The following is a 27,324-nucleotide window of genomic DNA, read 5'->3' as shown; positions in this document are numbered from 1 at the left end:
AGAGAGTGCGCAAACCTCCACGTTGGATAGCGAACCAAAATACTGTTTCACTGAGGTTGCGACTGCGAGTGCCCACCATCCTTGCCACGCCTGCTGGTATCTGCGGAACAAGTGCAAGTCATCAGACATAACATCCAGCGTTTTAGTAGTGATTGTGCAGAAATACTGCAAAGGTAATTGCACATAAAGAAATAGATAGTATGTGAATTTTATTCGCTTAACACAGATTTATGATTCTTACGTTTACAGCATTACAACATTTTGTTAGTGATTTATTTAACATGTACTAACATACCATGAGCCCAAAACTTCATTAGTGTGGAATTTATGCGAAGAAATTTTTATATATTTTCTTTTTTTTTTCTTTCTTTCTTTAAAGAAAATGACGCACTACGAATGCCGGCTAAGATTTGTATTACACAATGCACTAGTATTAAACACGCACCATTTCCGCATCACACTTGACGGCACTATAAGATGATGGATTTTGGGGGGGGGGATCATGTAGTTATTCACAGGAATAAATTTTTTCCATGCTTCTTGTTGTTCGTCGGATAGTCATCATTTAGCTTTCGTGGAAGTTATTTCCTTTCAATTTGGAATGAAATTCACCCTTTTGTTGGTATTCGTTCCTTACCCGTACCTCGGTGCTTACATGATTTCATATATTATACGTTGTCTTAGCACACGAACATAATCTTTACATTAATTTTATATTTATATGCATGCGCAGATTAAACTTATTCTTTTCGTTATTAAATTTATAAAATCTCAAACGATTTCGAGGTAAGACTTCGATATTCTTCTAGGATGTCACTGTGGTTAAAACATTCAACCCGCCATCACCACTTAGAGTACCTTTCGCGGCTTTTTGCCTCAGCGTCAGTATAGTTGCGCCGAGCACACCAGAAAAGATTTTATAAATGTTCACAGTAAATATTCTTTATCAGAAATACGCATATTAAAGGGCGTTAATTAAGTTCACTATTAAAACAAAATAATTGAAATGTTAAAAACAGTAAAAGTAAGTCTCGATGATATTTGAATTCGACGAACTATGTTTTCCATCATTTTAACCGGATTACACCTCCTTTGTTCAGTGAACAGGAAGCACGAATCATCACTCACAGGATTGCTAACTTACAAAAAGATAAAACTAGAGCACAGTTTGCGTCGACGAACAGAACATGGAGCCTCATTCCAATTCAGCCAACAGTAACTGGGGAATTTTAAAATGGAATGGGAGTGAGGGGGGCTACACACTCACAAATGGCGTGCGACATGGACGATGATCTTCTTTGAAGATTATCAGAACCCTGGGATCTTGTGTTTCCTCTTCTTAAATTTACTTTTCCGGTTATTATTCCTCTTCTTTCTTTCATTATTAACATTTGATTCGTTATGGTTCATTAACACTTTACACAGACGTAGATGGGCTTTTTATTTTATGGGCTATATACTTTAAATGGGCTCTTCTTTTGTATGTGTAAATATAAGATTACATTTCTTTTCATAATACAATATTTCAATATAAGTTGAGTAATATTGATTATCTATTACATTTTCATTTTATATTATATCCTATTCATATTTTATTTATTAACATCAAACCAATATATTTCTTACACTATTACTTAAATCAAAATTTTCAATTTTTTTTTTTTTGTAAGTATCTGACTCGTGTTTTTACATCTTACACTAAATATTCTTATCGTACTAAACACATGAAATTTTCAATATTTTGAGAAAAATGACACATGAAATGCAAAAATAACCTTTTCATCAATATATGCTTCCTTATAACTAATTCTCAAAATAACTCCTAATAATATAATATTTCCATTCTTCAAACCTTTAAAATACAACATTTAAACAGCACTACTCATAATACAGTAACACGAATATATGAAATGAAATCTTTCATTCGTAAACAAATTTTTAAAACATATTACATATTAAAAACTTTATTTCACACAATATTGAGTAATATACGTTTTGTCGAGATTTAATTAAATTTATCGGCGCCTTAAAGATTCACAGCTAAATTTTTACAACGTAATAATTCAGTTATGACTCTCTCTGATCACTCGACGGGATCTGCCTGGCTAAATTTCGAAGGAACCTACCCACAATAAATTATTTGCTCTACCTCCCCGAGATGAGGCCGAATTAAAGAATACAAGGTTAAAAACTTAAAATAATAAAGAATGGGATTTACCAAAATAGCTTACTCCGAGCGTTAAAAACATGTTACATTACCCAATACACATATAAAGGGGGGGGGACCTCATCTCCATGACTTGGCATATTTCTTTGCTAAATTTTCCATTGCTTTGGAAAAGAAATATCAACGGCCATCTGGAAGTCGCATAGCGGGTCACAGATGCCTGCATATATCATATGAAACGACTTTTTTTTTTTTTTTTTTTTTTTTTTTTTACATTCCTTGCACTTGTTCATTTAGTGCCACATAAGGATTCTGCAGATTTACTAACGCAAATTCCAATACATCAGATGAACACAAATTTTTACAGTACAGAAAATTCAAATACTTATCAATATCTAGCAATTTCTCCAATATTTTATGTATTCGTTGGTTATTACTTCTAGATTGAACACTTTGAGATAAACATACTGGTGTTGTGGTTAATGCATTGCAAAGAACAGTTTCAACACTGCTTTCTAGATCTGAATTTTTAAATTCGCTTGATATTACATCATGGTATTTCTCAGAACTATGTTTTACTGCAAGATTTAACCAGATTTTACGAGTTTGTTTCGTAGGTTTCCACACCTTAAGTCTATCCACTGAATGTGAACCAATTGATTTACCAGTTAAAGGATCTAACAATTCGAACACCTTTTCTGAATTGGAGGGTTTGTTAACACAAAGATAGGGTCCTTTGAACACATTGAAAAATTTGGAAATTTTCTTGTCTGTTGCGGAACTTAAGTTAGTCTGTTTCAAGAAAACCAAATCATTCACCTGTATTTTGTGTTTACTCTCCTGTTGTGAGTTATACCTTTCATTTCGCTTTCGGATCACTTCTTTTCTTTTAAAATCAGCCATTACCAATTTATTGTCCCAACTTTCATTATCGTTTTCGTTCGTATCATTCGTAAAAATGCCAAAATGTTCGAGAATAGGTTTTTCAGCCTGTATGTTCAAATGTAAACTAGCTGGACTCGCGCCAAGACTGCTAGATATAGAATAGTTCAGCAACACAACGACTTGCGGTATAAATTTCTCCCAAGAACCATGATCATCTTTACAAAATAGTCTGAACAACCTGTTCGTGTCCCGATGGATTCTCTCCACTGCGTTCGACGCCGGATGGTAGGGCGTTGAATAAAATATCTTAACACCATATTCCTCCATTTTCTGTTTGAAGTTTTTAGAGATAAAACAACTACCATTGTCCGCTAATATAGCTGAAGGTATTCCCAAGTGCACAAAGTACAATGTCTCTAAACATTTAACTACGCACTTCGTAGTAGCGTTCCGGATCGGATAAAGAACAAGGTAGCGAGTAAAGACGTCCAGAACTGAAAGTATAAATTTACACTTTGAGGGAGATGGCACAAGAGGTCCGATAATGTCAATCGAAATTAATCTCCTAGGGCCTTTCACCTGTATGGTTTCTAAAGGTCTCGCCGGGGGTCGAGTATCGACTTTAGTTCGTTTACACTCGAGACAATCGTTAATATAGTTCATCACGTCTCGCCGCATAGATTTCCAATAACAGATCTCGCTGATGAAACTTACTGTTCTTTCGCACCCGAAATGTCCACGGTTATTATGCATTTCTTCAATTACCAGATTTACTAAAGATGGTGGGATGCAAATTCTCCAACTATTAGGAAAATGAAAGTTCTTATACAACAATATACCATTTTCTAGTTTGTAAAATTTTTCTACATTTCTGTTTTGCATCTTACTATAGGGATCATTTGGTTTCTCTAGGAATTTAATGATTTTACTGTACTCAGGATGTTCCTTTTGTTTTTCAGTTAACTCTCCAGGTGTGAGATTTCTGAAGAATGATGGAAGTACTTCTAAATTGTTTATGTCCAAAATTTCACTAGGAGGAGCTAAAACTATCCTGGACAATGCATCACTAGCCACATTTTCACTTCCTGAAATGTGCGTTATTTCTAAATCAAATCCCTGTAGTTCAAGACTCCACCGAGCCAAACGAGAGTTCCAATGGCGAATTTTATTCAAAAACACTAATGAGTTATGGTCTGTGTAAACTTTCACGTGATGGCCATATAATAAATGTCCCCATTTACGTACAGCTGTAACGATTGCATACGCCTCTAATTCTGTGATAGTGAAATTTCGCTGTGCACTATTCAAAGTTTTACTGTAAAAACCAAGTATGTGTTTTTCACCGTTAACTTCTTGAAATAATATACTCCCCACTGCTACCAAGGAACTGTCTGTCACTAGACAAAAATCGTGATCTAACAGCGGATGATTTAACAACACTTCTTCAGCCAACGATGCTTTTAACTGAGTAAAACTTTGCTCACATTCGTCAGTCCAAACCCATTTTTTATTCTTTTTCAGAAGTTCAAACAATGGATTGGCTAAATGAGCGAAATGATATACAAATTTAGAACACCACTCGAACAAACCTAACACTCGCTTAAGTTCCTTTACATTTTTCGGACGAGGCAATGTTCGAATTGTTTCTACATACGACGGATCCTTTTTCACGCCTTCAGGTGTGACTACGAAACCAAGAAATTGAAAACTCATATTGCAAAATGAAGATTTCTTTAAATTTACAGTCATATTGGCTTCTTCTAATTTTGTAAACAACAAATTTAAAATTTCTAACTGTTCATCAAAAGAAAATGTTGGTACAGAAATGTCATCGATGTATGTGACTAATTTATCAAATAATGCATGCCCTAAAACAACCAAAAGACAAGCCATTAATCCTACACCTCCATTTGCATATCCAAAAGGAATAGATGTAAATCTATACATTTTCCCATTCCATGAGAATGCCGTATAATCTCTACAATTTTCAGAAATTGGAACTTGTGTATAACTTCCTACTAAATCAATGTTTGATACGTATTTAGCACCCTGAAACTTTAACAACAGATCATCGATTTTATTTACCTTTAATTGTTTTATTTTTACATGCTTGTTCAAGACAGTTAAATCGACTACTACTCGCATTTTACTAGTGTTTTTCTTTGGCACGCAAAAGATTGGGTGAGAATGGATTGACACACAAGATTCTATTACGCCACATTGTAACCACTCATCGATTTGCGAATCAATATGCTCTTTAAATTTATATGGTAATGTATACTGCCTTTTAACCAAAGGTTGATCAGTGTCTACCTCAATTTCATATTCAAATTTGGTACAACGTCCGGGAATATTTTTAAAAATTTTCCTATGTTTCAACAACAATTTGAACAGTTTCTCTTTCTCAAAATCAGACAATTGTGCTTCCATAACCCTTTCCCGTATTTCTGAAATTGGAACAAATTCACTTTCGATTTTACTATCGAATGTATTACAAACTGCAGCTCTATCTAACGATTTACAATGCGATTTTTCGATCTCACAGTCTATTTCTGAAATTTGCTGTGAATAGTAATCAAACAAAAATTTATCTTCGTTAGCAACTTCTAGATTTAACACTTTCATTTCTTTTTCATTTCTACAAGAATTACGAACTTTATTATAAGCTTGATCAGAAAGAACAACGTGATTAACCCATTCCTTTTCTAACTTTTGTTTTTCACTTACCAAATTATTTACTATGGGACACTCTACATTTACCTTTCCAATTTCAAATAAAATTTCTGATTCATCCTCGCTGTCGCCAGTAACATTCATTTTTGCTTCAATACCAACTTGCGATACAAAATTTACCTTCTTCTGTACATCACCTTTTGTCAGAATTTTTGTAACTTTCATATTGTCAGCTTGACCACCTAGCATAGGTACGTTAACAATTTCTCCTTCCTTTTCAACCGTAATAGAATTATCACCAAAATCTATCTTTGCCTTGGATTGTGTGAGAAAATTTCTACCCAATAAGCATTCAGTATTCAAATCAGAGACAACTAGCACACGTACGTCAAAACTAACTTTCCCTATTTCAATACACAATATTGTTTCACCTTGCACCTGTTTCTTTTTCTTACCTGAAAAATCCACTAACAAAATATGTGGAGCTGGTCGCAAGTGAGGGTGTGATATGATTGACGCTATACGTTTCCATGTCTCTAACGACAAAATACTAACCGAAGCTCCAGAGTCACACAAGGCTACTACTGGTTGATTTAAGATCTGTACTTTTATTTCAGCTGACCTAGCTTGACTATTAAATTTCTGTTCTTCATCACTACTTTCAGATGAATCAGTGTCCCAGCTTACAACATTCACTACATTTTTTCCAATTACAATAAGCTCGCATTGCGAATCATTGAGTGCATTTTGACTTTCAGTACCAAACTTACCATTTACATTACCAACTCTGCCAACCGCACTCGCGTTGGAGAGCAACTTTAGTTTAAATGTTGATCTTTGTTTTGTGGAAACATAACTCTTGGGCTATAATACGGAAATTGTGGTCCAGATTGAGTATATGTAGACATTGGCTGTGTTCGGTTCATACCTTCATCATGGTTACTATTTACAAAGCTCACTCTTTCGTTTTGATTTGAATTTTCATACTCGTGATCGTCTTCGTAATTACTACGATTATTACCCTGACCTTCATTGCAATCATTATTCCTTCTATGATTATTCTTACCTTTGTTCCAATGGAACTTTCTCTTGTTCGGAGTTCCCTTTCTTCTGGGTCCGTCAAATTTACCTCTACCTGAATTTTTGCGATTTTCATTACTATAATTTCCCCTTTCATTAAAATTCTCGTAATTCCCTTGCACTTCATTTACCTGATTGACACGTACAGTTCTACCATGAAAGTTGTTTCTATCATTAGCATTTCTGCTGTCATAATACAGTGATTCAAGGTTTTGTATGGCGGTTAAAAATGAACTGAAATCTAAATTTGGGAACAATGCTAATTGTCGTCGGTAAGAAATAGGGATCAACTGTTTAATTGTATTCACAATAAAAGTATCTGGTATATTAGGTGACAAACCACGTATCTTATTGAACCTTTTGTGAACAAAATCAGTAACAGTACCATCAGTTTTTGGGTTGAACGCTTGCGATTGCAACACTGAGAGTTTGCTTGCGATGACTTGTTCAGAACCAAATTGAGCTTTGAATTCTTTAGTGAAATCTTTAAATGAACGAAATGTACCTAATTTTGACTTGTACCACTCACGAGCGTTACCGGTAAAAATAAACCCTAATACATCTAAATATTGGGATTCAGGTACGTCTACAGCGTGCGCTGCGATCTTAAACTGCTCTAAAAACGAAGTTGGTGACTCGTCATCTTCTAAACCAGAAAATTTCGGGAACATTTCAATGTCACCGTGACGCAATATTCGTCGTTTAGCCCTTTTTACGTCACCCCTATCTGATTTTCTTACTTTAATACGCTTCTTTAGTTTTGTTGTCTCACTAGCTGTCGAAGAACTACAATCTGTTTGGTTGTCACTACTAATTTCTTCCTTACTGCTGTATTTTGACTTACGGCTACTCCTATCATCACCGGATGTACTTAATCTACGCCAGTTACGTTCACTCCCCTGTCTGCTAGCATGTTCAGTCAATGAGCTTAACTTCGTTTGGGTTTCATCTACCTTAATTTCTAACCCTGACAACCTGTCACCTATCAAAGCAATATTTTGGTTCATGCTAATAATATCAATACCGGGAGGGATAGCGTTCTGTGACAAAATATCAACCCTACTGTGCAAAACTACGACATTTCTTTCTAACTTATGGGTCGTATCATTTAATCCCACTAACATTTTTTCTTTGTTTTCTAAATTATCTTCAATCTTGTTTACTGACCCCTCGATTGCTTCAATTTTCTCAAAAGCTCGGTCCGCCTTTTCTTCACATTTACCCAAATCGACCGTAATGTTCTCGAGTTCCTGATAATTCTGAAGTGTTTTCCCCCATATTTTCTCACATTTATCATTTACCTTTTCATATTTCTCATCTATTTCTTTGGATATTTGTTCATATCTACCTACGCATTCTTTTTTGAATATTTCTAATTGCACCTCAAGTTTATCGTCGATCTGCTGTTTTGTTGCCTCTGAAATTTCTAACATCTTGTTTTCTAAGGAATCATTGATCTCAGCAATTTTGCTTTCTAAAGACTCGTTAACTTTTTCAATTTTGTTTTCTAACGATTCACGTAAATTTTGCATTTCGGTTTTATTTGCATTAAGTGCATCCAGCACTAACTTAACATTACTTTCATCCATTTTTTGCAATTACAGAAAATTTCTAAGTACGAGTCAGATACTTTATACCTTTACGTTTCTGCACATAAATCACCACTTTTTACATGTACGGTGAAGGAGTTCTGTTCCTGTTTCGGAGCGCCATTTTTATAACACGATTGGATCGTGTTGGGTTCGGTTCCAGTTCGGGGCAGCCGTTCTAATGGCCTGCAACGATCTAATTCTTGTTTGAGCTAACCACTTTTGTGACCGGCAGAGTATGATCCTTACCTGATCCCATTCGGGATAACCAAAACTTATAACTCTGCTGGAAACAACTCCCGTTCAATACAGCTTACCTGTGGTGGATATTAGTAATTGGCATGAAGAAGGCATTTGCAATAAAAACGATAATACTACAACAGAGAGTGCGCAAACCTCCACGTTGGATAGCGAACCAAAATACTGTTTCACTGAGGTTGCGACTGCGAGTGCCCACCATCCTTGCCACGCCTGCTGGTATCTGCGGAACAAGTGCAAGTCATCAGACATAACGTCCAGCGTTTTAGTAGTGATTGTGCAGAAATACTGCAAAGGTAATTGCACATAAAGAAATAGATAGTATGTGAATTTTATTCGCTTAACACAGATTTATGATTCTTACGTTTACAGCATTACAACATTTTGTTAGTGATTTATTTAACATGTACTAACATACCATGAGCCCAAAACTTCATTAGTGTGGAATTTATGCGAAGAAATTTTTATATATTTTCTTTTTTTTTCTTTCTTTCTTTAAAGAAAATGACGCACTACGAATGCCGGCTAAGATTTGTATTACACAATGCACTAGTATTAAACACGCACCATTTCCGCATCACACTTGACGGCACTATAAGATGATGGATTTTGGGGGGGGGGATCATGTAGTTATTCACAGGAATAAATTTTTTCCATGCTTCTTGTTGTTCGTCGGATAGTCATCATTTAGCTTTCGTGGAAGTTATTTCCTTTCAATTTGGAATGAAATTCACCCTTTTGTTGGTATTCGTTCCTTACCCGTACCTCGGTGCTTACATGATTTCATATATTATACGTTGTCTTAGCACACGAACATAATCTTTACATTAATTTTATATTTATATGCATGCGCAGATTAAACTTATTCTTTTCGTTATTAAATTTATAGAATCTCAAACGATTTCGAGGTAAGACTTCGATATTCTTCTAGGATGTCACTGTGGTTAAAACATTCAACCCGCCATCACCACTTAGAGTACCTTTCGCGGCTTTTTGCCTCAGCGTCAGTATAGTTGCGCCGAGCACACCAGAAAAGATTTTATAAATGTTCACAGTAAATATTCTTTATCAGAAATACGCATATTAAAGGGCGTTAATTAAGTTCACTATTAAAACAAAATAATTGAAATGTTAAAAACAGTAAAAGTAAGTCTCGATGATATTTGAATTCGACGAACTATGTTTTCCATCATTTTAACCGGATTACACCTCCTTTGTTCAGTGAACAGGAAGCACGAATCATCACTCACAGGATTGCTAACTTACAAAAAGATAAAACTAGAGCACAGTTTGCGTCGACGAACAGAACATGGAGCCTCATTCCAATTCAGCCAACAGTAACTGGGGAATTTTAAAATGGAATGGGAGTGAGGGGGGCTACACACTCACATTCTTCCTCCCAAGAAAAACATATCTTACCCACGATTATAAGTATGTTACTTCATCATAATTTTAGTAATGTTAATGGAAGCATAGTACATTTCACTAAATTATAATAGTAATTATTATTATAATAAACTATTAATAACAAGAATATAGCTTTTGTGAGAATACATAAAGTTAACATATGCTTGTTAGGAATTAAGTTTAAATAACATTCTATTTTAAACTTGAAAGATGTATCAAAGTCACATCAACAGTGGAACTGGAAATGCACTTACTCAAGTCTACAACTGATCTGGTTTATTGCACCAAGTTGATTGATACAATGCTTTCATTTGAAAGGTTTCAGCTCAACCAGTATCAAAGCCAAGCTACATTCTAATCTGGGAGAGTCTAGTCCTTCGTTTACAACATTGGATTTAACCCTTTCACAGAGGAAGTCGACTTTTGTCGACAGAAAGAAAATTTCCTTAACATGCGAATGTCGACTATAGTCGACGTGTTAACATTTGTTTGTCCGTATCTTGGCTTTGTCGAGAGTAGTCGCCAAAGTTGTACCGTTCAATTTTTTGTGTTCTATTGTTTTCGATAAACAATAGAAATTACACAGAAAACCTTTGGCGACTACAATCGACAAAACCAAGATAAGACAAATTTTAACACGTCGACTATAATCGACATTCGCAGGTTAGGGAAATTTTCTTTCCGTCGCCTTCCACAGTGAAAGGGTTAAGAGTTTAAATGCGGTCGTACGACCTGCAAAAACGAACATCGCAGTGGTCGACCAACTGAAATGACCACGCCAAATATGGTGAAGAAAATCCACAAAATGGTATTGGATGGCCGTCAACTGAAAGTGAGCCAACTAGCAGACATGGTGGGCATTTCAAAAAGTGCTGTACATCGCATATTGACTGAAAATTTGTTCATAAGAAAGCTGTGCGCGAGATGGGTGCTGTGTTTGCTTGCAATCGAACAAAAACAGTGTCGTGAGGATGTTTCAATCGAGTGTTTGGCGATGTTACACAGCAATAAAGTCGAGTTTTTGCGTCGATTCATAACCATTGATAAAACATGGGTCTATCAGTTCACATTTGAGACGAAGGAACAGTCAAAAATCGGACTGAAAAGGGAAAATCAGCCCAAAGAAGGCGAAGACAGTTCTATCTGCTGGCATGGTCATGGTGTCAATATTTTGGGATGTGTGTGACATAATTGTCATTGATTATTCTCAAAAAAGAAAAACAATGAATGGCAAGTATTATTCAATCTTATTGCAGCGTTTGAGTGAGGAAATCAAGAAAAAACGGCCACACTTGGTAAAAAAGAAAGTGTTTACGAAGGCAATGCATCAGTTCATACAACGGTTATCGTGATGGCTAAAATCAATGAGTTAAAGTTTGAATTGCTTCCTTACGCATCCTATTTGCCAGATTTAGCCCTTAGGATTGTTTCCTCTTTCAAAACTTGAAAAAAATGTCTCGATGGTAAAAGATTTGCTAACAATGAAGAGGTGGAGTCTGCGAAGCTCGGAGGCACAGTATAAACAGGGTATCAAAGCTATTGAACATCACTGACAAAAGTGTCGACCTAAAAGGAGACTATGTTGAGAAATAAAGATAGTTTTTCCCAAAAATTTTTGTGTTTTCTTTATTAGGTCGAGTACCCTTTTGGGGCTAGCTTCGTATTATCTTTATTGTTGGGACATTATTTGAAAATAAATAATAATATGAGGGTATGATTGAAAGTGTAATAAAAGATATATATTTAAAAGAGGAGGAATATAATACTATAATTAACTAACAACATCAAAACGGACAAGTAAATCAAGAAAAAAAAAAAAGAGATGTGCATCCTAGAATCATCCTATATTATTGAGTGTCAACACTTATTGAATCCAGATTCCTCTAACATATTGAAGTCTTAAATCTACGATTGATATCTATGTATATCCCAGAACTTAACCTCTGCTATTGCTAGCAAATATTTATTGAAAATTTACCTACCTTCTTCAAAATATTGAAAAATATTGAATATACCTTCAAAATATATATTGAGTATATTATTAATATTTGTCCATAGTCACGAACTCCTCCTCTGCCATTTCTATTCTTGCAAAGATTCATTGGATATAGACCACTTCTGAAATATTGTAGTACTAAATTTACGAATATGTCGTGGAAACGCACTCTTATTGGTCAGAATAGAGCAAAGAGAACTTGAAGAGATCGATATTTTCAAATATCTGTGAAGTATTTTGATGAGAGACTCTTATTGCACCAAAGAGATCAGGTCAAAAATCGCCATAGCCAAAGAGGCATTCAACAAGAAAATATCACTCTTAATTAGCAGATTTAATATTTGACTAATGAAGGAGCTGATCAAGTGTTATATATGGAGTTTGGAGACTTGAACATTACGGAAGTTACAGAAGAAATATTCAGAGAGCTTCGAAATGTATTATTGAAGGAAGATAGAGAAGATAAAATGGACGGAAAGAGTAACAAATGAAGATGTTTTAAACAAGCAGAAGAGAAGAGGGCCCTTTTAGCCAGGATCCTTTGTATGAAGGTCAATTGGATTGGAAACATTTTGAGAAGAAATTGTCTTCTTCATACCGCCATAGAAGGAAAGACGGAAGAAGAGAGGGTAGTAGCAATAACACAACTGATCGATGACTTGAAAAATAGAAGAAAATTATTGGGAGTTAAAAGAGAAAGCTGAAGATCGAGCAAAGTGGAAAAAACACTTCGAGGAAAAAACCTAAACACTCATTGGATCTAGATCCGTTCTGAAGTATTGTAGTCTTAAATCCTTGAATATAATCATGTGTCATTAATCTCATGTGGTTGTGCTCCCCTCTGCATTACTTCGCCATATGAAAATAAGATTAGCCAATACTTTATTTACCTTAGGCTTTTCCTTGACACGTATCTTTACTCCATCATGAACAGCTTGTGAATAATAATTAAAGAAACGAGTCCAGTTGTCATTCATATAATCAGCTTCAGTGAGATTCATGTCCAAATCGTCGTTATGCATGCTCGTTACATATTGTCGCACTTGATAAACAGCAAATTCTGCAGACCATAACGGAACCTATGGAAAAAGATAGTTACAAATTTAATAAGATAATTACAAATTAACTAAAAATAGTACGAACAGGAAGAAAATCAGGAGGTTAAATTCAAACAATGATTTTTTTTTTAAAAACGCGAACTATATTACTACCAGCAGAGTAGTATTTAATTATTATGCCTTCCTAGTCCCTTAATACTTGGCATAGTGATTCATTTCTGATTAACTGAAACACAAATTTGTTTTGCATTAAGAAAATACACACTGACCAAAGCACTAAATACAGTTGACCGCCATGTGCATGACCAGTGATTCACAGCGGGTGTACTTTGTGGAGCCATATGCATTATATGTGATTCACAGGTTTTGTATCCTTGTTTTTGAAGCCGTATAAATCACCGGTGATGCACATGGCAGTCAACTGTATTTAGTGCTTTGGTCAGTGTGTATTTTCTTAATGCAAAACAAGTTTGTGTTTCAGTCAATCAGAAAAACTCGTTAAAACTCCCTGGAGGGACATCTTGGTTTCGAACCACCTAATTGTGGGATGCTCTCTCTAATAAACTATATTGTAGTCAGAACTCTAGCAATTATCTCTGACTGGTTCTTAGTAAAATTTCCTTCCTTTTCATCCTTACATTTTAGAGCTGCTTGGAAATCACATCTTTCAACTCTCATAGGAGAACCATGGATCTCTCCTCGACAAATCTCACTCTTCATCCATTCTTCAGTCAGTGGTCTTCAAAACTAGGTACTCAAGCAATTTCAATTACTAGGTAGTTACGACTAAGCTTCCTAATTCTTAATAAACAAGGAAAATGGAAAGGTATTTCGAGCTGGCACGAAAGGAAAATGATCATTTATTACAATTTCTTTACAAAAGTATGTGTCAATCCAAACGTACGTACTATACAAACTTCATATGCTTCAATATCTAGACTTGTATATAGTGTTTTAAAGCTTTCTATCCATCTACATTGCTCCAATAGCCCGAGATGTTCGATATCTTCTCAATATTGTTAATATATACATTAGGTTTTCAGTATCATCTTCTTGAAATCAAAAGACAGTTGTTTAAATGTTTTGTTTCATAAGAGTACTTTCAGAGGTCATTATACCACATCTTTCAAAAGAATAAAGACTGTCATGACATTGTACAATCCGCGGCAAAAAACCTGCAACATGAGCATGTAAGTTTATTGTGAAACTACGCCTAACAGCACAAGGAATGAACATAACGTCTAAGTGGAACGAATCACGCCAGGATAAACCTCGGCCTCCTCCCGTACACACTTATTTTGGAGCAAAAGACTTCGTCATTTCACAGTAAATTTATATGCTCATGTTGCAGGTTTTTTGCCGCGGATTGTACAATTTATAAGCATGAACGTATCAAATTCTTGTTATCAGAGTTATTTTTCTTTGTTATTCTACCACTGTGTTGTTTATCTCATATATATGTACGAAAGTAATACTATGAACTATGCGTTATGAAATTATTTTTGACATTTTATTTTTATTTATTTTAAAAATGGGCAAAACTGGAACTTACCGAACCATCCTTAGAAAACGAACTATCATCTTGCTCATTCATCCATCTTAAGTAACTAATGCAAGATGTCAAGTAATAATTTTGAATGAACGCATCCAATTCGTTATCTGGAGGACTCACGTTGTAACACCGTGGGAAGAAAGTATCTTCATCTCCAGACTCATGATGCCAATGGGTATCGTGAATAATTCTGTTCAATCCTGACTACAACAGAAAGACAATAGTAAAATATAGTAACTTCGTCTTTAGAGTGGTCAAAGTAGAAATGTTTGACTTAAGCCATGGGGTGAAAGTTTAGAAACTAATATTTACTTAATTATAGTCAAATTAAAGTTGTAAATATTTGTATAATTGTAATTACTGTAAGTAAACTTCAAGTCAATAAAAATTAAAAGAGAAGTACTTTATTTCGAACTAAGGCCACCCTTATTTACAAAAGGAAAATATTTTGATATTTGTGTTTTGTGTTCCAGGAAACAAAGAAAGTATAGAAATCTTTAATCTTTAATTTGCTGTAGCTTTAATTTGATTTTTATTTATTAGTCCTTATAAAATTCAATATTATAGGTACTATAAAAATGAGGCGTATGTCATATAAATGATTGGTATTTTTTTTAAAAAAAAGAAAAGAAAAGAAAAACGAAAAGAAAATGATAGCAGAAAAAATTTATTGTTATTGATACAAGTATATACCTTGGCTATTTTAAGATGTAGTCACCATGAAACTCCAGACATTCCCAATAGCATAGCACAAGCTTCCTTATACCCTCTGTGTAAAAATCAGCCACCTGAAAGTGCAGCCAGTGCACAACTGATGTCCTGAGCATTTAACTATTGTTGAAAAGTTTCAATGCAAGCTACTTTTTCAGGTGAAGAAAAATGAAGAAATTAGTTTTGGGTCAAGGTCGAGGTTATAAGGGGATGATTGAATAGTTCTTATTGAAACCTTTGAATTGTCTCAACAGTACGAGTAGCTATGTGGGACGGACGTTGTGATGGATCAGAATAATTTCAGAGCGCCTCATTTTCATAGTACATTCCTATCCGCCAATTTTGGATGGTACGTCGTAGATAATTCAGTGTTTTACAGTGCATTGAGTATTAAAATTTGCTGCATCTCCTGACTGTGATAATTTTGTTATGTCGTTCTGTAAAATATCTCAAAAATTGACTGCTTACAAAAATGTGGTCACGATTGAAGATATCCCTGAATATCATTCTTTGTTAGATTGTGAAATAGTATCTGTAAATAATTTCGCAGTATCTTACGATTCGCATTGAATAACGTTCTTTTTTTTTTAATCACAGAAATGATCTTTAATGATATATAACTTTTCATATAAGTTCTTGAAAATTTATAATATACATCATAACATTTCGTTGCCTAATTGTTCCCAAGTTTTTTTCTGGTTTTCTCAAGTTTGTGTCTCACTTTTCTGTCATTATACTCACAAACTGTGTTAATAAATGAGTGTGTTATGAGAATATTGGCAAGAACCTGTGCCATGAAAATGCAGTCGGATCTCAGCCGACGGAACCCGTTCCATTTACGTGTTTCTAAAGCCTTGTTGAATATAAATACCTGACACATATTGTTAAGCAAGGCTAGCTCTACCATATGTGCAACACGTTCATCTGCAAGGGGCAGCAAAATCTGTCGTAACTGTATTATTTAAAATAAATATTTCTTGTTGGAAACAGACTTCATGATGATGGTAATTAAATTTACTAAGCTGACTTTCTATTTGAATACTATATTGATAAACTAATGCGACCCAAACATGATGTAAGGTCACATGGGTAGGGCCAAATCAAATGTCAAACAAATCCCAGTATAAATTGCTTGGTTGTTGTCAAATGCAAGAACTCAATTCTCGAACAATAGCAAACACTTGTTCCATTTAGTTAGTTATTGCGCTTTTGATATGGAAACTAGTTTTGTCTTTGTTACAAACGATTTCTTTATCATTGAAGGTGGAAAAAACATTTTAAAAAAATTAACAGATGTAGAAAGAAAATCAGGAAATTAAGATAAAAGACATAATTTCACTAGAATTGCAAACTGATATATTGAGATTAAAGCTCAATATTGAATTCTATTAAAAGGATTACCATGTTTCCTCTGCAGGTGTGTTCGCTTTATCTTTCAATAACATAATAGATTTATTATTTTAAAAAAATACAACAAAATTGCATTTGTAGTGTTTAGGCCTTTCTGAGTGCGATTACTCTTTCCCTCCCCTTCGCTGTTTATGATGGGGTAGCATACCTAAAATCGTGGCTTTTAAGATTCGTTATTTCTGCAGAGTTGCCTACGGCTGGCCCTGCTGTTGAAGCAATTACTTTATGGGGAAATTTTCAGAGCGAGGGAATTTTAAATAAACTATTTTTGCCAGTGCAACTAATTAAACATTTTTTGTTAAATATAACGCAGAAGAATGGTAGTTTGTAGTCCATGTCTTATGTACCATAATAAAACCCCAGAGCAAAATAATCTGAACAGTATCTAGATTTACCTTAGTTACAAAACACGCTGCTGGAAATCTGCTGATCAATTGATCTTTTGCTTGCACAGGCAACTGACGAACGTCTTTCATGGTCCATATTAGATTAGGTGGAGTATCAACCAGAATGCGTGATGTTACCATTCTCTCTATATAATTAACATCCTTTGTGTTACGAGGTATGGAATCTGAAAATATAACCAGTAACAATTATTTTGTTTTAAAGGTATTAAATGTATCTTAACTTCTAAAATATTAACAGGTATAATTATATGTAATGCATGACTCTGTATATCCGAATGATTAATGGTGTCTCCTTTGTAGCCAACTAGCTAACATGTGTGTGTTTTTTGTGCGTCTAGTTCCCAGTTGTGCTATTCGGCCGCTTAGCACCGGTACGCTAAAACCGGTTGTTAAAATATTTCGAGTTCATAGAACCGTTTGTTATACCCAGACATAACAGTAAATTTTACAAAGTTCTACCTAGGAACAGTAAATTTTACAAAGTTCTACCTTGGAACAGTAAATTTTAGTTTAACTATCTCTGTTTTTAGAAATTCTTACAACTACAGGGTTAAACATATGTTCTTTCAGAACAAAGTGTAAGCGTTTATTTCGTAATCCCAAATGCTCAGATATCAAGAATGAGAAGTGGATTCACATGAGTGTAGTGATGAGGGTTATTTATATTTAAAATGCATACATACCGTTATCAACATGGTGGATTAACGTCTTTCCAATACTTTTTGACAACCATCTATCTTGGATAATTCGTTTCCAAGATAATTCGTAATGCTACCTAATTTCGTCACATAACCTTATATTAGAATGCTGTGTAGGTCTCTACTTGTCACCTGAGCTATCCAGTAAAAATTTGCTTTTGTTTACCTAGTATGGTTTGTTTCCTAAGAGAGTTGTATCTATGTGTCTACCTCTCTCTCTATATATATAGAACCGGTTGTTAAAAAATTAGAACAGCAGCACTGCTAATCCCGAATTCGATCCTTGGTGGTGACACTTGCCTCGGATATTACCTGCGTAATGGTTCCACCACTACAAGCTATAGATACCGTGTTGTATAGCTTTCGCCCTGAAAAGGGACGTTAATCTTCAATAAATATACCGAATGATTAACACGCTTGCATTTCGTTACTATAGTTCATCTTCGATTTTCAGCCAGGTTACAAGATTTCCAGTGAAAACGTGTAATGATTAGGAGGTTATTTATATTATGCGGTAGTGAATTCCTTCGAGAAATAAATAGGAATGTTGGGAGTCAACGTGGTGACCATTTAGCGCTCATCTGGTTTTAATTTTACAAGCTATGGTGGCAGGTGGGAAGACAATAACTCAATTATTTTCTTACACGAAGTCTTGTAAATAAAGAGAAAGGATAACTATTAAATTATTCTTATAACATAAGAAGAAAATTGAACAAAATTAAGACAAACTTTATAATAATGTTTTACAAGGTAACAACATTGCAAGTCTAATATAATTTACGGCTAAAATTTCGTCTCAAATTATTCTAAACTGACTTCAATAGTGAGAGAAAAGAAATTCATTGATTACGTAGTTACAATTTCACTAACTTCGATTCGGTAATGAAACCCAGGGCCTCAAAACATTTAGGTATGTCAATATAAATTGTCATTGTCAGTGTGAGAGAATTAATTCTTAATTTAGCAATAATTTTGAATTGACTGTCTACAGAATATTTTATAAAAATCACATACCTTCAGTTGGTTTTTCTATCCATCCTCGTTGTTTCAATGCTTTACGAATAGTTGGGTGTTGTGTAATCATCATAAAGATCTTACGTTGCTGTAATAGTCAAATACATACATATATATAATTTTGATGTTGTCACATTATCGTAGATAATTATTATAAACATTATCCAAAACTCTTAGAATTGTCTTTCTTCCAAATTATTTTTTATTGAAATAACGTCTTTCTATTAACGATTCAGTGTTTGTGCAATATATGAGAGTAGCATCAAAAGAAATATTATGTTTATAGCATCAAAAGAAATATCATAGCCTAACCTAACGCATAGGTTACAATGTGCCATCAATTTTTTGTTTGATTACTGATTGTCATTTTTGTTTTGCAGGTCTCTGAAATAAACTTGTGAGATTTATCCCGGAAAGATTCAGTCCTGAACAGCGTACAAAACTGATAGAACTGTACTTTGAAAATCAAAGATCCATTATCCTTACTCAGAGGGCATACCATCGCCACTTCAAAGTGTGCAGCTGTCCTCGTTAGACTACGATTTTCAGTCTGGTGGCACCCTTTCGTCAATATTATTTAGTCTGCGACCGCCAAAGAACGGATAGACCACATGCAATTCGGACGCCCGAAAATATTCAACGAGTGAGGAACAGAATTAATGACAACCTACAAACAACCCAACGACGTACCACTCAGCTTGGGATGACGCGAAAGTCACTGCAAAGAATTCTAAGGGCAAAGCTGAAATTGTTCCCCTACAAAGTGCAACTGTGCAAAGATTGAGCCCCGGAAATGCATAAGTCCATCTCAGGTATGCAGTTCGTTTCCGAGAGTTGGCGACGGAACAACAGAATCAGAATCTGATAATGAGCGACGAAGCCCATTTCCATTTAAATGGAGTTATCAACAAGCGAAACTGCAGAATATGGGCCCGGATAAGATCATCTGTCAGCTTGATTTGAATCCGTTAAAGTGTATGGTGTGGTGTGGGTGTGACCTCAGAATGGATCATTGGTTCTTATTTCTTTGAAGAAGGAGGTGTTGCCGTAACAGTATTGCATAATAATCAGGGATTTTTAAAGACCGGCTGTAGTGAATAATCTTCCACACTGGCTCCAGCAAGATGGAGGTACTGCTCACATGGCACGTTAAACCAGGGCGCTGCTGACACAAATTTTTGGAGAGCGTGCGATTTCCAGGTATGCAGATTTCAACTGACCATCAGATCCCCCAGACTTAACATTCGCAGGTTTTTTTTTTTTTTTTTTTTTTTTTTTTTTTTTTTTTTTTTTTTTTACTCTGGGGATATTTCAAAGAACGTATATATACCAACCATCCAGCCACCATAGAGCAGCTAAAAAACAATATTCAGATCGAGATTGCGAATGGTGGTCAATTGAGGGACATAATTTTTTCACATCTAGTGTTTACACATTTCCCAACCATGTATGTACTTCATATCTGAAACAGGAATAATTACATGGATTTCCACACAAAAAAGTTACACATTATTTAAACCTATGCGCGTCTTATGTGTCAGCCTGTACTTAGTATTTCAAATTAAGAACACACTGTTTGGAATACTTTCTATTTTCACCCTCTATCTTGTTTGATTTGTTCTGAAAAGGTTAACTTTTTTACCTTACCAATTGCACAGAGCTGCTGAATGACAATGTATACCTAACTCGTCTGCAACGACACGAATATTTTTCCGAAGGTCTGCTTCCACGGTATTCCTAAGGAGCTCAACTAAACATAGTATTGGTAGGTGCTAACGGAGCTTATTTTACAATGTTGTTTTATCGGAACAAAATTTGACAAAGTAACAGTAAATTATGCGTTCATTCGTCATTCCTGGCCCAAATGCATTGTTATTGTTTTCTGTGGTTTGCTTTGCAGAATGTTTTAATTCAAATTCATAAAGAACTAGTTGAGAATGCTCCAAGAGCATTGCCAAAACGAACTTAAAAAGAATGGAGAGATGGAGCGGGAAGGATAACTGTGATTGTTCCTACATGTAAAAGTAAATCTTTTTATCCGCATCTTGTTCTGTTTCTCGCAAAAATTCGCAAAATATCATCTCTCTATTACTTACAGTTCCCGAGATGTGGCTCTTTAAATCTCCCGAAATTCGAACTTTTTGGTCAATATCTGGGAAATGGTGACCGGTTGGCCAGTAGCTAGTTGATCAGTAGCCACCGGTTACTGTTTGGTACCAAAATGGTCACCATCCTCTTAGGTATTGATCAACACCAATATGATTTCTCTATGACTTATGGTTTCCGAGATACGGCTTCTTAAATATCTGGAAATCGCCTATTTTTTGGCCAATATCACGGGAACGGTAAGTCATAGAGAGATTATATTTGTGTTAATCAATACCTAAGAGGATGGTAAATATTTTGTTGCTGATATTAATTGGTGGCTACTGGCCAAACCAGTAACCAGTTGGACCGTGGCCACCGGTTGCTATTTAGTACAAAAAAAAAATCCTCTTAGGTATTGATCAACACCAATATAATATCTCTGTGTTTTACGGTTTCCGAGATATGGCGCCTTAAATCTTTGGAAATTGGCCATTTTTTGGCCAATGTTTCGGGAATGGTAAGAGTGACGCGAAAACATTAATCACTTTCTCAGATAGTTTCTGATGCTCTATCGAACGAAGGGTTCAAAATTAAAAAAAAAAAAAAAAAAAAAAAATGAAAATAACAGACACACAGACATAGAGAATTCAATAACGAACTTTTTAAGTTCGTTGAAAATAACTTGTAATTGCGTACTCTTCATGGTATACTTTCATATGACTTTCATGACTGGATATCCTAGCCTATTTGATGGACGTATAGTGAGTTCGAGACATTAGACCGTGACTTTAGGTTATACCTGTGTTATGTTGCTGAGATGAGTTTCCTAGCAGACACTAAAAGGAACATTTCATAAGAAACCGCTGCATAAGCAAACCACTTAATTATTAGTTGCAGAAAACTTATATACAGTGTTCATATATACGTTAAGACACGATAGTTTTCTCATGTGCAGCTGTATTAAATAGTATCACATATAAACGTTAAGACACGATAGTTTTCTCATGTGCAACTCGTATTAAATAGTATCAAAAGTTGATTCAGAAATGGTATAATGAATCTTAAAACACAATTCCTTAATGAAAAATGGACAGAACATTTAAAATGAAAGTAAAATGTCTGGAAACGATTTAAGAAATGTTAATTAGTAGTTCTATTATACTATGTACATTGTAATACTTTAAATTTATAAATAAAATGTAATAAAAAGAAATAAAGATTACCTTTACGGCGTCATCCACTACTTGTTTTACCTTGAGATAGGTATCGTAAGTCACACCTGGAATGCTACATGTAGCTGAAGTTTTTGGTACAAGAGCGGTACCAGACCGCATATTGCCAATACTTCTCTTCGGTATAGTATGTTGGCCTGTAGGATCTTTAGAAGTAACTGAAGTTGCATCATCAGCTTTTGTAGTAACATTAGATGTAGTATCTTGAATTTGTTGAACTCCTTTCTTATCTACTTCTCCTTCCGCTTTAACCTTTTCTTCTTTCCTTTTTTCTTTTCCTTTCTTCTTTTCTGCTTTCTCTTTTTCTTCTGCCTTTTCTGGCTTTGTGGCTATAGGATCTTTAGAAGTAATTGAAGTTGCATCATCAGCTTTTGAAGTAGTATTGGATGTAGTATCTTGAACGTGTTGAACTCCTTTCTTATCTACTTCTTCTTCTGTTTCAACTTTTCCTTCTTTCCTTTCCTTAGAAGTAACTGAAACTGCATTATCAACTTTTCTAGTAAGATTAGGTGTAGTATCTTGAACGTGTTGAACTCCTATCTTATCTACTTCTCCTTCCGCTTTAACATTTTCTTCTTTCCTTTTTTCTTCCTTCTTTTCTTTTTTCTTTTCTTTTTCTTTATTCTTTTCTTCTTTCTCTTTTTCTTCTGCCTTTTCTGGCTTTATGGCTGTAGGATCTTTAGAAGTAACTGAAGTTGCATCATCAGCTTTTGAAATAGTATTGGATGTAGTATCTTGAACGTGTTGAACTCCTTTCTTATCTACTTCCCCTTCTGTTTCAACTTTTCCTTCTTTCCTTTCCTTAGAAGTAACTGAAACTGCATTATCAACTTTTCTAGTAAGATTAGGTGTAGTATCTTGAACGTGTTGAACTCCTATCTTACCTACTTCTCCTTCCGCTTTAACCTTTTCTTCTTTCCTTTTTTCTTCCTTCTTTTCTTCTTTCTCTTTTTCTTCTGCCTTTTTTGGCTTTGTGGCTGTAGGATCTTTAGAAGTAACTGAAGTTGCATCATCAGCTTTTGAAGTAGTATTGGATGTAGTATCTTGAACGTGTTGAATTCCTTTCTTATCTACTTCTCCTTCTGTTTCAACTTTTCCTTCTTTCCTTTTTTCTTCATTCTTATCTTCTTTTCCTTTTTGTTTGTTCTTTTCTTCTTTTCCTTTTTGTTTATTCTTTTCTTTTTTCTCTTTCTCTTTGCCCTTTTCTTCTTTCTCTTTTTCTTCTGCCTTTTCTGGTTCTGTGGCTGTACGATCTTTAGAGGTAACCGAAGTTTCATCAGTAGCTTTTGAAGTAGCATTGGGTGTAGTATCTCGAACGTGTTGAAGTCCTTTCTTATTTTCTTCTCCTTCCCCTTCAACCTTTTCTTCTTTCCCTTTTGCTTCATTCTTTTCTTTCGCTTTATCCTTTTCTTCTTTCTCTTTTTCTTTATTCCTTTCTTCTTTCCCTTTTTCTTTATTCTTTTCTTCTTTCTCTTTTTCTTCTGCTTCAATTTCAATTTCTACTTCAATATTTTCTCCTTCTTTAAATATATCCGTTTCTCCTGCTTCTTTAGCTATATCCATTTGTTCATCTCCTTTAGCTATATCCTTTTCTCCTTCAACCACTAAGGTATCTTTTATTGTCAGATCAAATGATCTACCTGCTTGATCTTCGACAGTTACATTCTCACATTTTTCTCGAAACACTGAAGGTAGAAAAAAATTAAACATAGATGTTAAAACATTGAGAGTTTTATATCGGTTCGCAGAAGTTATACGTTCACTGGAATTTATTGCTTTCTCTGCGACATGTCTTCCAGACATTACTTGAAGTTTATCAATTTCAGGACTTAACATACATGTTTGTTCCGATATACTTGTAACTTGATCCGATTTGTGGACTTCAATGTGTTTCGAAGGTGATTTATGTTGTGACGTACCGGTACAGCTAAAAACTTTAGGATTTTGTTCCTCCTGTCTATAATTTAGTATGGACATATATTCTTCTTCACTTTCTTGCACACTCTGAAGTGATGCTGTGAATTGGGGATTAGTCTTAACCGCTACATCTGAAAGTTTTATAGCATCTTTTTCATCACTAGTTTTTATATACTTTGCAGTAATTTTCTCAGCGCTTTTCTGTAATATTACTGACATGTGACTGTAACTTGAACTTTCTTCGATAGACATTTGTGGTTCACTTGCAAAATATCTGAAAATACTTCTTATTGTAGGCATAGTGTTACTTTGACGTTGTACAAGAGTATTCTCTTTACTTTTTACGTTTTCATTTTGTTGAAGCAATGAAGAGTCTTTTGATATTTGCTCTGTATTAGACACTTGACAAGTAACGTCTTTGTTTTTCAATATCAGAAAATTTCGTGTGGGCGTCAAGCTTCGTTTTCTTTGCACTGCAATATTTCGATTATTTGCGTTTTGTCCTGAAGAAGAATAATTATTTTGTGATATTGACTCAGAGTTTGCAATTCGTGGTTGCACTGGTTTACTCTTTAAAGGTGAAGAAGTCTTTAATTTAACTTCAACGGTTTCTTTCTCGCTATCTTCCTTGTTACCTTTTACAGTTTCTGTGGGCGACGAAGACTTCTTTTGGGTATCAACAGATTTATAAGAGCGTAATTGTGTTCTAGCATTTTGCAATGGAGTTGAAATATTTTCCTTTTTATGAACTTCGGGTTTTTTCATTGAATCTTTTCTAAGCATTACAAAATTCTCAGAAATTGTATCATTATTTCTCAATGTAGATTGTACTGCAGTAGCAGATACCTGTGGTGTAATCACATTCTTATTTTGATTTAAGGTGGCTTGCACTGGTTCACTTTTTAAAGGTAAAGAACTATTTAATTTAACCTCAACGGTCCCTCTCTCGCTATCTTCATTGTTATCTTTCAAAGTTTCTGTGGGTGACGAAGACTTCTTTTGAGTAACAACAGATTTATAAGAGCGAAAATGTGTTTTAGTATTTTGCAACGGAGTTGAAATATTTTCCTTTTTACGAACTTCGGTTTTTTTCATTGAATCTTTTCTAAGCATTGCCAAATTCTCAGAAATTGTAGCATTATTTCTCAATGTAGATTGTATTGCAGTAGCAGATACCTGTGGTGTAATCACATTCTTATTTTGATTTAAGGTGGCTTGCACTGGTTCACTTTTTAAAGGTAAAGAACTATTTAATTTAACCTCAACGGTCCCTTTCTCGCTATCTTCACTGTCATCTTTCATAGTTTCTGTGGGTGACGAAGACTTCTTTTGAGTATCAATGGATTTATAAGAGCGAAATTTTGTTCTAGTATTTTGCAATGGAGTTGAAATATTTTCCTTTTTATGAACTTCGAGTTTTTTCATTGAATCTTTTCTAAGCATTGCCAAATTCTCAGAAATTGTAGCATTATTTCTCAATGTAGATTGTACTGCAGTAGCAGATACCTGTAGTGTAATCACATTCTTATTTTGATTTAAGGTGGCTTGCACTGGTTCACTTTTTAAAGGTAAAGAACTATTTAATTTAACCTGGACGGTCCCTTTCTCGCTATCTTCATTGCTATCTCTTATAGTTTCTGTGGGTGACGAAGACTTCTTTTGAGTATCAATGGATTTAGAAGAGCGAAATTTTGTTCTAGTATTTTGCAATGGAGTTGAAATATTTTCCTTTTTATGAACTTCGAGTTTTTTCATTGAATCTTTTCTAAGCATTGCCAAATTCTCTGAAATTATAGCATTATTTTTCAATGTAGATTGTACCGCAGTAGTAGACACCTGTGATGTACTCACATTCTTATTTTGATTTAAGGTGGCTTCCACTGGTTCACTTTTTAAAGGTAAAGAACTATTTAATTTAACCTCAACGCTTTCTTTCTCGCTATCTTCATTGTTATCTTTTACAGTTTCTGTGGGCAATGGAGATTTCTTTTGCGTATCAATGGATTTAGAAGAGCGAAATTGTATTCTAGTATTTTCCAATTGATTTGAAATATTTTCATTTTTATGATCACCGAGTTTTTTCATTGAATCTTTTCTAAGCATTGCCAAATTCTCAGAAATTGTAGCATTATTTCTTAATGTAGACTGTACCGCAGTAGCAGACATCTGTGGTGTACTCTCATTCTTATTTTTCTTTAAGGTGGTTTGTGGTAAAGAGACACATCCATGTGTTACGCTAGTTTTTACATTTTCAGGTTTTGGTTCTTCGTTTTTCAATATCAAAAAATTCTGTAATTCATTACTACTATTCATGTCGTCAGTTTTCCCCACGGCAGCTTCTTGTTGTAGACAGGTTTCTTGTATTTTCCTGGCATTCAAAATTGCAGACTTTGCCTTCTTTCTTTTGAGTGGTACTACTTCTTGCAACATGATTTCAGTTGTTACTGAAGTCTTACTATCCTTTGTCGTATTATGCAACGGGTGATTAACTCCTGGAGATGCTACAATATTCAAACTTAGATTTGTGTTGGTGCCTTGTTTAAGTTCTTCTTCATATTCAGAAGAAAGAGTAGATTTAGGAACAACGTCTGTACTTCGAGGTTTTGTAGTAAGTTTAACTACATTATCTGTGAGATCTTTCTCTAATAGATCAGCCGTTTGTGAGGAATCAGCCAATTTACTCGAACACGTTGTTCGAGTTGTTAAATCAATCTTGCCTTCTGGAAAATACAGAGTTTGTCTTTTAAGTACAGATGGAACCATTGGAGAAATATGAAATCCTCCTGGAAGTACTGTGCCATCCTTTTTCTGTAATATAGAAAATAACCGTGAATATTGACTCTTGAATTGTAATGAACTGTGTATGAAATTGCAAGTACGGTAAATAAAAGACGCTAGTGGTTGTAGCTTTTGAGAGAAGTCACATCGGTAAAAATTCTCAGTTAGCAAATTAAGTTCATCTTGCTTCAGAAAGTTGTACATAAAATTTAGCAAAGTTACCTAGGTAGGTATGGATGAAAGCTATTTTAACTTTCCTTACTTTTTAGCGATCAACAACCAATAGATATACCACATCACCGCCTTAAGATCTTAATCCCAAACCACCGTCAAAGATACAGATGACACCCGCGGCCATAGATGATACATGGCGCAAAGTCGCAGTGGCGTGTTGATTTGCAATG

At 34.7% G+C, this 27,324-nt stretch overlaps 1 protein-coding gene across 2 annotated transcripts in view; it reads right to left on the bottom strand.

Annotated features, from left to right (window-relative positions):
- LOC145692924 (uncharacterized) overlaps positions 1 to 27,324 on the bottom strand; it is a 64,647-nt gene that overhangs the window by 33,493 nt on the left and 3,830 nt on the right. For both annotated transcript variants that reach the window (XM_081768485.1, XM_081768486.1), the window contains exons 2-6: positions 22,217 to 26,950; positions 18,906 to 18,993; positions 17,182 to 17,357; positions 14,666 to 14,869; positions 12,946 to 13,134 (exon numbers count right to left, since the gene is read on the bottom strand). In XM_081768485.1, coding sequence (XP_081624611.1) covers positions 12,946 to 13,134; positions 14,666 to 14,869; positions 17,182 to 17,357; positions 18,906 to 18,993; positions 22,217 to 26,950 — 5,391 coding nt within the window. The remainder of the gene's footprint in view (positions 1 to 12,945; positions 13,135 to 14,665; positions 14,870 to 17,181; positions 17,358 to 18,905; positions 18,994 to 22,216; positions 26,951 to 27,324) is intronic.

The sequence above is a fragment of the Thermobia domestica genome, chromosome 8 (assembly GCF_964235325.1).
Source record: "Thermobia domestica chromosome 8, izTheDome1.hap1.1, whole genome shotgun sequence".
Classification (NCBI taxonomy): domain Eukaryota; kingdom Metazoa; phylum Arthropoda; class Insecta; order Zygentoma; family Lepismatidae; genus Thermobia; species Thermobia domestica.
The sequence above is the reverse complement of the archived record's forward strand: the minus strand, read 5'-3'. Positions and strand labels throughout refer to the sequence as shown.